At 41.9% G+C, this 12,594-nt stretch overlaps 1 protein-coding gene across 15 annotated transcripts in view; it reads right to left on the reverse strand.

The window, feature by feature from the left end:
- Positions 1-12,594, reverse strand: part of TRPM6 (transient receptor potential cation channel subfamily M member 6) — a 228,844-nt gene that overhangs the window by 143,084 nt on the left and 73,166 nt on the right. For 7 of the 15 annotated variants that reach the window (XR_014822855.1, XR_014822850.1, XR_014822858.1 and 4 more), the window contains exon 1: positions 10,705-10,774. The exons of 6 other annotated variants lie outside the window; for them this stretch is intronic. Coding sequence is in view for 4 of the 9 variants with exons in the window: in XM_084987913.1 (XP_084844039.1) it covers positions 10,705-10,743 (39 nt within the window). In the remaining 5 variants the exon portion in view is untranslated. Of the gene's footprint in view, positions 1-10,117; positions 10,462-10,704; positions 10,775-12,594 lie in introns of those variants that run through there. 2 more of the 15 variants (XR_014822859.1, XM_084987892.1) reach the window with 1 other exon arrangement.

Here is a 12,594-nt window from a genome sequence, read left to right on the forward strand (position 1 = left end):
ACACACACATCATTGTGGATCAGAAAACAACTGACAAAACATTGGGATTCCAGTAATTCTCAAAAATTCTCCTGGCCTAAACCTTAAAGAGCTCTTCCATTCAGTTAAACTTAAATGAAAGACTCTAACATCAGGAAGACCCCACAGATGACTCCCTCTGGGTAAATGGCTCCTAGTCCTTTATCTATCACCCCGCTTTTCACACTTAGTATTTGCTGAATCCAAACACCAATCAGCAAGATGCACTTTCTTTCTTTTTGTTTTTTAGGGCTGCATCTGTGGTACATGGAGGTTCCCAGAGTAGGGGTAGAATTGGAGCTACAGCAGGCGGTCAACACTGGATCTGAGCTGCGTCTATGACCCACATCACAGCTCACGGCAACGAAGGATCCCCACCCCACTGAGCAAGGCCAGGGATCGAACCTGCATCCTCATGATACCAGTCAGGCTCATCACCACCAAGCCACAACGGCAACTCCAACAAGACGCACTTTCTGTCTAAAATGTCTCCACTCCAAGGGTTGTTTCTCAAAATGCGGTTTATCTTTCAAAGTAGTGGCTGTGAGCAGCTCAAGAACCACAACATCACCCTGAGGGGCTTGCCTCTTTATTCCATCTAAGAACAAAGATATAATCTGTTAAGTCTTATTCCAATTCTCTGACTCCCTCCTAGTCTGCCTTTCTTAAGGCTATCCTCAAGACTCTAGCTAATACTAGAAAGAGCTCAAGTCTTAAGACTTTGGACCCTCTTTGTTTTAATCCAACAGTATCTAATCACTTGACCTGATCACAGAGCAAAACTGCCTGCTTGGAACTTGAGTTTCTCTAGGCCAGATAAGGACAAGTATTGGGGGTTTTGTTTTTTCTTGTTGTTTTAAATCACTTTAAAGTAGGCACTAATTGTGGTGACAAAGGTTAGAGAGGATTAGCTGATCCAGGCCAAGAATCTGACAAGTACCCTCTGGACTTAAATCCTTCTGGGAGGAAAATTCTCTTTCCTAAATTTACAAGATTATTTTAGAAAACAAAAAACAAAAAACTCTTGGCTCTTTACAAGATCAATGGAGGATATCTATTTTTTTTGCACAATCACTAATAACCTGTTCTGTCCTATAAGATGATATTAATAGCAGGTATCTTAGTCAGTTTGGGCTACTTTAACAGAATATCATAGGCTGGATGCCTTGCACCATGAACATTTATTTCTCAATGTTCTGGAGGCCATAAATCCAAGACTAGAGTCCCCTCCTGGTTGAGCTCTAGTGAGAACCTCTTCCTTGTTTACAGCATCTTCACATGGCAGAGAAAGCACTCATCTCTCTCTTGTCTCTTCTTGTAAGGGAACTGATCCCATTCACAAGGGCTCCACCCTCAAAACCTATTTACCTCTCAAAGGTTCCACCTGCAAATACCATCACATTGTAGATTGGGGCTTCAACATGAGAACTTTGGGGACACACAAACATTCAGCCCACAGAGCCAGGTTAACAATTATTCAGCACTTTCAAGGCACCCACCTGCACCATGCCAAGCACTTTGTTGCTATTAACTCTGCCCAAGAGCATGTGGGATGTAGAGACAGTTATTATCTCCATTTTACAAATGAAGACACTGAGTCAGAGGTTGAGTAATTTGCCCAAGAACACAAATGCTCATAAAAACGACACTAGGATTCAAACATAGGCAGTTCATGCCCTCAACAACTTCATTTCACCATCACTTGCCTGCATAACTTGCACCTGTAACAATCCCTGAAGCTGAATTGTGTCTTAGGCTTTACAAATCATTTTCCTGAATGTCTAATCCTCACACAAATCCCATGAGGTCCTTATTAGATAATAATAAGTGAGCTCAAGCATATAAAGTACCCAGAAAAATCTCCACTATATAGCACATCCTCTGTGGGTATCCTCAGACTCATAGAGAGTTATCAAGAGGGTCATGAACATCTAGAAATTATGTAACAACTTTTCTATAGATATGAATGTGTGCATTTCCCAGGAGAAAATCTCAAGAGCTGGATCAAACCTGAGTGCTGCACAAATGATCCGAATACTCTGTTCTCCAAAGAAGGTATATAAATAGCTAGTGAACATAGGAAAAGATTTAGATGCAAATCTAAATCATTAATCATTTAGATGCAAATCTAAACCACAGTGAGATACCTCTTCATACCTACTAGAATGGCTATGATCAAAAAGTCACATAATACAAGGTACTACTGAGGAGTTTCCACTATGGCTCAGCAGAAAAAAATCTGACTAGGAACAATGAGGTTGCGGGTCTGATCCCTGGCCTCACTCAGTGTGTTAAAGATCTGGCATTGCCGTGAGCTGTGGTGTAGGTCACAGATGCAGCTTGGGTCTGATGTTGCTATGGCTGTGGCGTAGACCAGCAGCTGTAGCTCCAATTTGACCCCTAGCCTGGGAGCCTCCATATGTCATAGGTACGACTCTAAAAAGCAAAACAAAACAAAACAAAAACAAATAAAACCAAAGTACTGCCAAGAATGGGGAGAAATTGGAATTCTCAGAGCTTGCTGGTGGGAATGTTAAGTGGTGCAACCACTGTGGAAAACAGTCTGGAGGCTAAACATAGAATTATGATATGACCTGAAAAGCCCACTTCTTGGTATCTACCCAAGAGAAATGAAAACACATGTCCATGCAAGCACTTGTACAGAAATGTTCATAGCAGTATTATTCACAATAGACAAAAAAGCAAAAACAACAAAAATATCCATCAACTGATGAATAGACAAATGTGATGTGCTGTAGCCACACAATGGAATATTATTCAGCAATACAAAAAAATGAAGCATGGATACATGGCACAACATGGATGAACCTCAAAAACGTTATGCTAACTGAAAGAAATCAGTCACAAAGGAATAAATAGTGTATGAATCTATGTATGAATCTATTTATATAAAATGCCCAGAAGAGGCAAATCTATAGAAGCAGAAAATACATCAGTGGTTGCCTAGGGATGGTAGGGATGGAGGGGTTTGGGATTGACAGCTAAGGAGTGTGAGGGATAATGAATATGTTCTAAAATTGACTGTCATGATGTATGGATAATCCTGTAAATATAATAAATTAAGCCATTAAGTTGTACACTTTAAACAGCTAAGCTCTATGATCTATAAATATATCTCAATAAAATTGTTAAAAAAATTTAAGGTGGAAGTGGCACAGGCAGAAAGGGAGAAAAACCCATAAATAAATCCATAAATAATATGGGTTTACCCATAGTAGAAAAAAAAAAAATACAAATATACGTCTGCCTATAAGCAGAAAGCTGGCCATAAATGTGTTTTGTTCAGCCCCTAACATGTTTTCAATAATCTTTGGAGTTCCCTCATGGCCTAGCAAGTAAAACATCTGGTGTCATCACTGCCGAGGCTTGGCTCACAGCTGTGGTACATGTTTGATACCTGGTCGGGGAACTTCTGAACTTCTTTGGCCATAGGCATGGCCAAAAAAAATGTTTTTTTTTTTTTTATTTAAAAACAAAAATCTTTGAAGCAACTAGTAAAATATAAAAACCCAGAAGCTTCATAATTCAAGAAAGAATATGTACATCTGCATTTTCTTTAACAAGGAAAGTTGATTTAAAAAAACAAAAAACAATAGAATTTGGCAATACTAAACTTGCATTTCAACTTGACCACAGTCTGCTGAGGCCAAGGGTGGGTAGCCATTTTTAGACAGAGCATACACTAACCAGTAGGCCTGAGTGCCCAGCAGGTCAGGTTTCCACTCTAGTTTGAGTCTTTTAGTTGCTTATCTTTCATTTTCATCAGATTCTCAAAGGAATCTCTTAACTCAAAGTTCTACAAAAGAAGGGGCCACAAATGGTGGCCATTTACTCTATAGATAAGGAAACTGAGCTAACTTGCCTGTGGGTATGCAGTCAGCAGTAAAACTACTTTTTTCTAACTCTTTGCTCCCTTCATTACTCTTTTGGCCTCCCTGGTGATATTTCTAGAGAGTCTACAACTACTATGTTCTGTTCCTTTGTTGGCAGCAACTGAGAGAAATCAGTGAGAAAGGAAGGAACTTGCCAGAAGTTGTAAAATGGCATATGACTTTCAGGCTCCGTGATCTTATAATCACAAGCAAATTAAATTCTGCCTAGACCTAAATCTCTGGTTTTGTGTGAGCAACTTGAGTGGATCCTCCTGGCCCATAGCCCTCAATACACCCCTACACCAAGGAAGATAAAGAGAATGTTAAACTCGCATACAGGACAGGGATAGAACCTCAAGAGTGTTTTCTCCAAGTGACTAGCACACTTGCTACAGAAAGCACAGCTCCTGGCAGACAGGGGTGTTTCCACCCTGCACCAAGTGGTTTGCTTATGTCAAAAATGACCATTTACAGGAGTTCGAATCATGGCTCAATGGTTAACAAACCCAAGTAGTATCCATGAGGATGAGGGTTCGAGCCCTGGCCTCCATCAGTGCGTTAAGGTTCCAGTGTTGCTGTGAGCTGTGGTGTAGGGTTAAGATGTGGCTCAGATTCCACATTGCTGTGGGGCTGTGATAAAGGCCGGAGGCTATTGCTCTGATTCAACCCCTAGTCTGGGAACTTCCATATGCTCCAGCGCAGCCCTAAAAGCAAAACAAAACAAAAAAAGACCTTTTACCAGAACCTTCAAAATAGGTAAAGTGAAGAAAGAACTTCGGTTGCTCATAGTCATTCACCCTGCTAGGATTTGAGTCTGTGTGGAAGAAAATTCTGTATATGGCCACACATAGATTAGGGAAAGGTGGAAGAATAAAGAACAATCCAGAAGTTTCCATTGTGGCTCGGTGGAAATGGATTTGACCAGCATCCATGAGGAGGCAGGTTTGATCCCTGGCCTTGCTCAGCGGGTTAAGGATCTGGCATTGCCATGAGCAGTGGTGTACATCACAGATGTGACTCGGATCTGGCATTTGCTGTGGCTGTGGTGTAGACCAGGGGCTACAGCTCTGATTCCACCTCTAGTTCTGATCTTGGAGCACTTTAAGATCTAAACACCAGGGGGTCCTTCCACATCAGGTGAGGGCTGGAAAGCAAATGCCAGTAGGGAAAATGCAGAAAAATGAGGGCCAGGGAAAGCACCTGTCTGTGCTATTGAGTAAAGGTCTGCTCCAATCAAAATGGACCAGGAGGTTCCTGCACATGATTGCAAAACCAGAGAAAGAATGCAACCTCCAAGGCAAACAAAATGACTTCTCACTGTCCCCAGTTGTGTAATTCTGAAATAATCTCAAAGTTTATCTGTGCTATAAAGGACTGGGGAACCTTTTCCCCAGAGATGTGAAAATACCAACACTTGTAGGAAGAAAGGGAAAGCAACACTGGGCTACCCCAACAAGGGAACACGCTAAAAGCTCTGCTGCCAAGTCCATGAGAAGCAAGTTTCCAGGCAAGTTGCCTGATGGCTCAGTGGATTAAGGATCGGCATTGTTATTGATGCGGTGCAGGACTGATTCCTGGCCTGGGAACTTCCATACACCGTGGGTGTGGCCATAAAATAAAATTTTTAAAAAAAGGAGAAAGTTTCTAGGAAAGTCCACTGCTACCTGCTCTCCATACCCTAGAAAAGCTACAATTATAGACAAAAGGTGAACCCAGGTGAAAGCAGGTTTGATCACTGAATTCACATTATAGAACAAAGCACACTATGGAATTGGTGTGAAATTCTATTTTTTAAAATTGTGATAAAATATACATAATGTGGAATTTACCATCATAGTCATTTTATAGTGTACAGTTTATTATTATTATTATATGTATAATTTTTTGCAACCAATCTCCAGAATTTTTCATCTTGCAAAACTGAAACTTTATACCTATTAAACAATTCCTAATTTCCCTGTCTACCCAGGCTCTGGTAACCATCATTCTATTTTTTCTTTCTGTGCACTGAACTACTTTAGACACCTCATATAAATGGAATCATACAATATTTGTCTTTTGTGACTGGCTATTTCATTTAGCACAATGTCTTTAAGGTCCATCTGTGATGTAGCATGTGACAAGAGTTTCCTTCCTTTTTAAGGCTGAATGATATTCCATGATATATATAGATCACATGGGGCATGGTCCATTGCTCTGGTGGCACAAAATTATAGAGTTCAATTTGTAATGATCATGATTTTACACAGAGAAAGAGAGACAGAAAAACTTGATTGAATGATGTTTGTACTCCAGGGAAGGGAAGATAAGCTAATTAAAGCTGCAGCTGAGCTCAGTTCCATTCCCTCGAATCATCTCACCATGCCTCTCTAAATCAAAAATAAAAGTTTGTTTAACTATATATTCCTTGGTTCTGGAACAGGGTTTGGCATATAGGTTGACATTCACTAAGTTTTGTTGGCAGCGTGAATCTAGAAGAGCGATTGCTCAGAAAATGCTTTGTGCTTATTCTTGACTGATCCAGCTCATGTGAACACATTAGTCAAGAGAGCATCAATAAGTACTGACATGGAAAGATGTCCAGTAACTACTCTTAAAACAATCAGGTTACATATAAAACAGTATAATTATCTTTATGTAAAAACAAATGCACAAATCAAAACAATATACACATATGTATATGGGAGTTCCCTGGTGGTTTGGCAGGTTGAGGATGTGGTGTTATTGTTGCGGCATGGGTTGCAGCTAAAGTGCAGGTCGGAGCCCTCACTCAGGGATTTCTGCATACCATAGGCAGAAATATATATGTATAAAAATATACCTAAATAAAATGCTCCAAATCCAGCAGTTTGATAACCTCTGGATTGGAGGGGGATGAGGATGAAGGATGAAAGGGGAACTTTGTTTGAATTTCTATTTGTAGTGTTTGAATTATTACAAGTAATTATTTTGGCATTGTTAGTAGAACTTTTTTAAGGAAAAAAAATCTGAAAGGATAATATGTCATAAGAATACATTGAATGTACCTTACATATACCCTTTCTCAAAGAGGTACTGGAGAATGTGCTCCACCAAAATAACGGGAAAAAAATGAAGAAAGAAAAAGACATGGGGGAGTTCCCATCGTGGCGCAGTGGTTAACGAATCCGACTAGGGACCATGAGGTTGCAGGTTCCCTGCCCTTGCTCAGTGGGTTAATGATCCGGCGTTGCCGTGAGCTGTGCTGTAGGTTGCAGACACGGCTCGGATCCTGCGTTGCTGTGCCTCTGGCATAGGCTGGTGGCTACAGCTCCGATTAGACCCCTAGCCTGGGAACCTCCATATGCCGCGGGAGCGGCCCAAGAAATGCCAAAAAAAAGAGAAAAAGACATGGGAATCAAGAGACAAGATTCGGCATAAGAAAGGGGCAAAGGGAGTCCCTAAAACAATGGTGAAGAGAGAGCCCCAAGTAACAGCTGTACATCCAACATGAAGGGCAACCAGTCTGGACAAGTAAAGGAAGTCGAAAAGCTGTATTCAACAAGACAAAATTGACCAAGATTGCTGCTGCTGCACTAGATCCTTTTTTTTTTTTTTTTTTTTTTAATTTGCTTTTTAAGGCCACACCCTCGGCATATGGACATTCCCAGGCTAGGGGTTGAATTGGAGCTACAGCTGCCAGCCTATGCGACAGCCACACCCACTCCAGGTCCAAGCCATGTCTGTGACCCACACCACAGCTCACAGCAACTCTGGATCCTTAACCCACTGAGCAAGGCCAGGGACTGAACCTGCAACCTCACGGTTCCTAGTCAGATTCGTTTTCACTGTGCCACAAGAGGAACTCCTAGAAGATCTTGATAGAATTTGTATTAGAACACCAGTCTGACCAAGTTTTACCAAGGCCTGGCTGACAATGGGCCAGAGTGCAAGTTTCTGTCACCCAAACCCAGTCTATTATGGGAAAAACCTCATCCTTGTCTTGACCCACGACTTGAATGGACAGAGTCCCTTCTCCTCCAAGAGGGAACCTTCAACAAAATCAACACAAAGACTACACACCAGGGCTTCCACAAGTTCACGAGAGACCCATCTTACATTTCTTAAAAATGTGAACACCACTGACAATGAAGCACTGGCCCTGGTCACCACATTACCAGCCCTAGGGGAGAACAATACTAAGCAAGGGAAAGTAACCATGTACTACCTAATTCAGCACTTTGTGTAAAAACGCATAGTAATGTTGACAGAACTAAATATTGACATAGGAGTTCCATTGTGGCACAGTGGGTTAAGGATCCAGCATCACCACTGCAGCAACTCAGGTCACTGCTGTGGCTCTAGTTCAATCCCTGACCTGAGAACAACCACATACTGTAGATGAGGCCAAATAAATAAATAAATATTGACCTAACTAAAAATTATGAGTTAAGATCGATGGAAGCAATGGATGCCTGTGAGTGGTAGGTGCAGGAAAAAGGAAGCTAAATATCCATATTTCATGTTGGAAAGACAGTACATGATGATTAAATCTGAAAAAAAGTAGGCGCAATAGAAGCATTATTTAGACATGAATAAGTAGCAACTAGCTAAAAAAGATGAACATGATTGCTTTTTCCGAAAAGAAGAAAATGATGGAGGTTCTGCTATTTTTAATAATAAACTTTATGCTTATTTGCCTCTGAACTATAGGTATATATGACTTCAATAAAATTAAGTAAAAAAGAGAAAAATCACAACTGAGACCCATATCAGAATATCTTGCCTACCAATGACTTATTTTTTTTTTTAAACAGGAAAATAGTTGCCATGCAGATTTCTGATGTGACAAAGAAATAATGAGTTATAGGTAGGGTGGCCACTTTCAGTTCCAATACTGGATGATTCTACTGGAAATGTGAGGAGAGTCAAACTCTAAGTGGTTGGGCTTTCCAGCCTATAATAAAACCCATGATTAAAAACTCAGGGAGAAAGAAAGAGACAAGACATATTTCAGGTCCTATATTTACCAAACACTTGGTAGTTTTGGCATAAATGTCCTGCCAAAAAAAAAAAAAAAAAAAAAAATTCAGCTATCAGAGAATTGTAAACGGAAAAGATACGACCAACATTTGTGGCAAATCACCAATATGCTGCCTGGGTCTTTCCCCTCTCTTCTGGGGTACAATTAACTTGAAATGTTATTCACAACTTTGTCTATCAAAGCAAAGTTTAATATTATCTGAGGGCTGGTCCCCACTTTTGGTCCAAAAAAGGAGGCTCATGCCCCCCTGGCAGTAGGGAAATATACCTAAGAAACAGCCAGTTTCTTACAGCCAAACCCAGGTGTCAATCAAGCCGGAGCATCTAATGTTTTGTCAGTCATGGAAAAATCCAAAGTAGATGAAAAATGAAACATCAAAATTTGTATACTGGGAAAAAGAAATTGAAGAACTCAGTCCCCACTTTGGCAGTTAAAAATGAACTACTTTCTCCCTAGAAATGAATGATCAAAATCCTGTGTATGGTATCCACAGTCTCAGTGTTTTAAAGCTCTCACCTGGGTTCCAAACCTAACTCTGTTTTTCTCCCTCAGTTTGATTTTCCTCACCTGTAAACATGGTGGTGGCAGTGGGTGGTGGTGATACTTAGGTCTCAGGATTTTTGCCTGGATGAAATAGTAACAACCAAACTTTTGTAGTCTACTAAAAATGTTAGGCACTATTCTCAGTGCAATGCATATGTAACATCTCATTTAACCCTCTAATTATAATTACTATTCCATTTTCCAGATAAGGAAAGCCAAAGCTCAAAGGTTCAGTTACCTACCCAACTAATTAGTAGTGGAGCTGGGATGCTACCTCAGGAGACCTGTGTCCAAAGAAAGTACTAACAACCAGACTACGCCGAAATGTATGAAATACAATGTGCACAATAAATAGTACTTATTCACGCACCATGTGTGTCAATCCAGACAAAATAGGTAAGTGAAAGCCAGTTTGAGGTCTGGCCACCTTACAAGAGACCAAGACACGACCAGGGTCTCCACTCCTTCCCCAGACTCCCCAAGCTCCCTTCTTTCCCAAGCATCCCCGGTCTTCTCTAAGCCCCCAGAACCTCCTTTTGAGCTTCTGGCGAGTAGTAGAGAGCAGCCCACACGCGGGACTCGAGGTTGCGACGCTGCAAGACCCCAAGTCTCAACTGCGCAAGGGAGAGGACGGCGCAGAAGGTAGAGGACTGACGTTTACCTTGACCTGCACTCTCATGGCTCCGGGACTCCGGAGCGGGGCGCGCAGGGACGCGCAGGGGTGCGCGCTACGGTCTGGACACTTCTCCCGCCGCCTCCGGTAATACAACGCCCGGCTCCTCAGGGTCTTCGGCGGCCTGACCTGCCCCTCTGCTCCTAATTAAGCCTTCTCTCCTCCCCGCTCCTGGCTCACGCCACGTCCGGTCTCCTCTGCCACCCGCCGGGAGCGGAACAACAGAGCTGCCTCCTCTCCGGGGACGTGTCCCCACCGCCTTAAACTGAACCTCCGGCTCCGTTAGGTTACCGCTCTGATGCTTCCTCCTCGCTGGCCCCATTCCAGCTCCTGGACGGGGGCTGCGGGGCATGCCCTTAAGTAATTGTTCTCGGGTAGCCAAACACTCAGATATGATAATCAGCTCCAGGTGGAGACCAAAGGACTTGAGAGCAGGCATTTCGTAAGTCCTAGCTATTCCAGATTCTAGTAAGATATCTTGTGGCTGGCCCCACCCACAGCCGCCCAGGGCCCTAGGCTCAGATCTGGTAAATCGCCTAAGGCTCTTTGCCCCGCCGGCTGGCAGCCCAGCATACCTGTAAGCACTCCCCGGCAGATCCAGATCGAGCTTTCATCCTGGACTCACAGGTTACCAAAGCCTTATCTGAGCTTCTGACTTGTGCAGTCAGATCTGGGCTCCACCTCCACACACTGCCTTTTACAGCCCTATAGACTTGTCACAATACCTTTTGGCCCCAGTTACCTCCAGTGTAGAAAGGAGGTGATTCCAACCTTACCTGGATCAGAGAGTACAGGGAGGGTCAAATAGGATGTTCATCATAACCACAGACATATTTTATTGTTCTTGTTGAGTCAGTGTGGTGGGGGGAGGACACAGAAGATTTAATCTAGTAACATGCCTTTTACTACCTGGGAGTTACTGGGTGCTAGGTGATCCCTCTGAGCCTCGGTTTATTTACCTATAGGTGAGAATGACAGCGAATAAATCCCCCTTCCTCAGACGCTATGCTGAACAAAGGAAATCCACAAAATACAATCAAAAGCTTTGTGATTTTGGTTATTTTCAGTGGGTTCCTCTGCCTTGGAAGTCGATTAAGGCTATGGTTAGTGACTAGAGTGAATCCCAAGATGCTGGCAGAGATGATGCCCTCTTACTACGTGTGTTGTAAATAACGAGGCTGGCCATTCATCCCTGATAACTGACTTCAATTTTGGGGCACCAATCCTTTTAGTCCAGTCTGAATTTCTGCCCAGTGAGCTTAGATTTGCAGGCACTGTTCACAGACTTTCCCCCCTCATTTCTCAATGTGATTTTTTCTTTGTTAGAAAACCTGGAACACCTCATATATGTATTAACATTTTGTTATTTTTCTATTAACACAATCTCCTTGACACAGCTCCTTCAGAATGTTAATCTGTGATTTTTTTTCTTTGTTAGAAAACTTGGAATATTTCATGTATGTATTAACATTTTGTTGTTTTTCTGTTAACACACTTAATCTCCTTGACGCAGCTCCTTCAAAACGTTAATCTGTTATCTGTGAGCAGTTAACAGGTTCAGAAACCCTCCTAAGGCAATTAGCACCTCTTTATTGATTTTTCTCCATACATCTCCTCTGTTAGGTCTGTCACAGCCCTAGAGACTGAAAGCTCTCAGGAATGTGCAGACTCACCAGAAGACCAGATATTTGGAACTCAAGAGTGTTGTCGGGCTGTGGTTACCATCTTTTAGTTTAATCTCTTTGATAAATTTATATGTTAAAATGGTCATGTATTCTTTACAGATCAAGCTTCAAAGCAGAGTCTAAAATAGCAGGGCAATTCCAGGGTTTAATACATCTTGTGTGCTCGTTTACAAGCTGCCTTTCGTTCCCAAACTGTATCAGAAACATCTGAGGCATTTGTTGAAAGTGCAGATTCCCAGGCCCCACCCACTCAGCTCCACCGAGAGACCGTTTGTATCAGAATTTCTGGAGTGAAACCCAGGAATCTGTATCTTTCACAAGCACCTCATTCAATTTAAAAGCTTGTCTGTAAAAGTCCTCTGGCCATAAATATATTTATGCCAAGAGGCTAGCTATGAAATTTTAAATTTAGGGTGTTCATTAGTAGTTTAGTATGGTTTAATTCAGGTCAACAAATATTTCCTGAACACAGATTGTTTGTCAGGCATCCTGCTGGTGCTGGGAAAACAAAGATCAATAAGACATTGTCCAGTCTGCAAGGAGTTTATAGGGAGGAGGAACAATAAAAAGTGAAACAGTACCTGGGACGCCATTGGTAACACTCATCAACATAAACAGCTTTATTTTCTCATTCATTGGCCTCCCTAATACCTTTTTTCCTCTTCCCATTCTTTTTTTTTTTTTTTTTTTTTTTTTTTTTTGGCATATGGGATTTCTCCAAGCCAGGGATCAAATCCAAGCCACAGCTGAGACCTATGCCACAGCTCCAGAAACACCAGA

The sequence above is a fragment of the Sus scrofa genome, chromosome 1 (genome assembly GCF_054392235.1).
Source record: "Sus scrofa isolate SSC_HxYL_T2T_F1_AM1 chromosome 1, Sscrofa_HxYL_maternal_Yorkshire_Landrace_v2.0, whole genome shotgun sequence".
NCBI lineage: Eukaryota > Metazoa > Chordata > Mammalia > Artiodactyla > Suidae > Sus > Sus scrofa.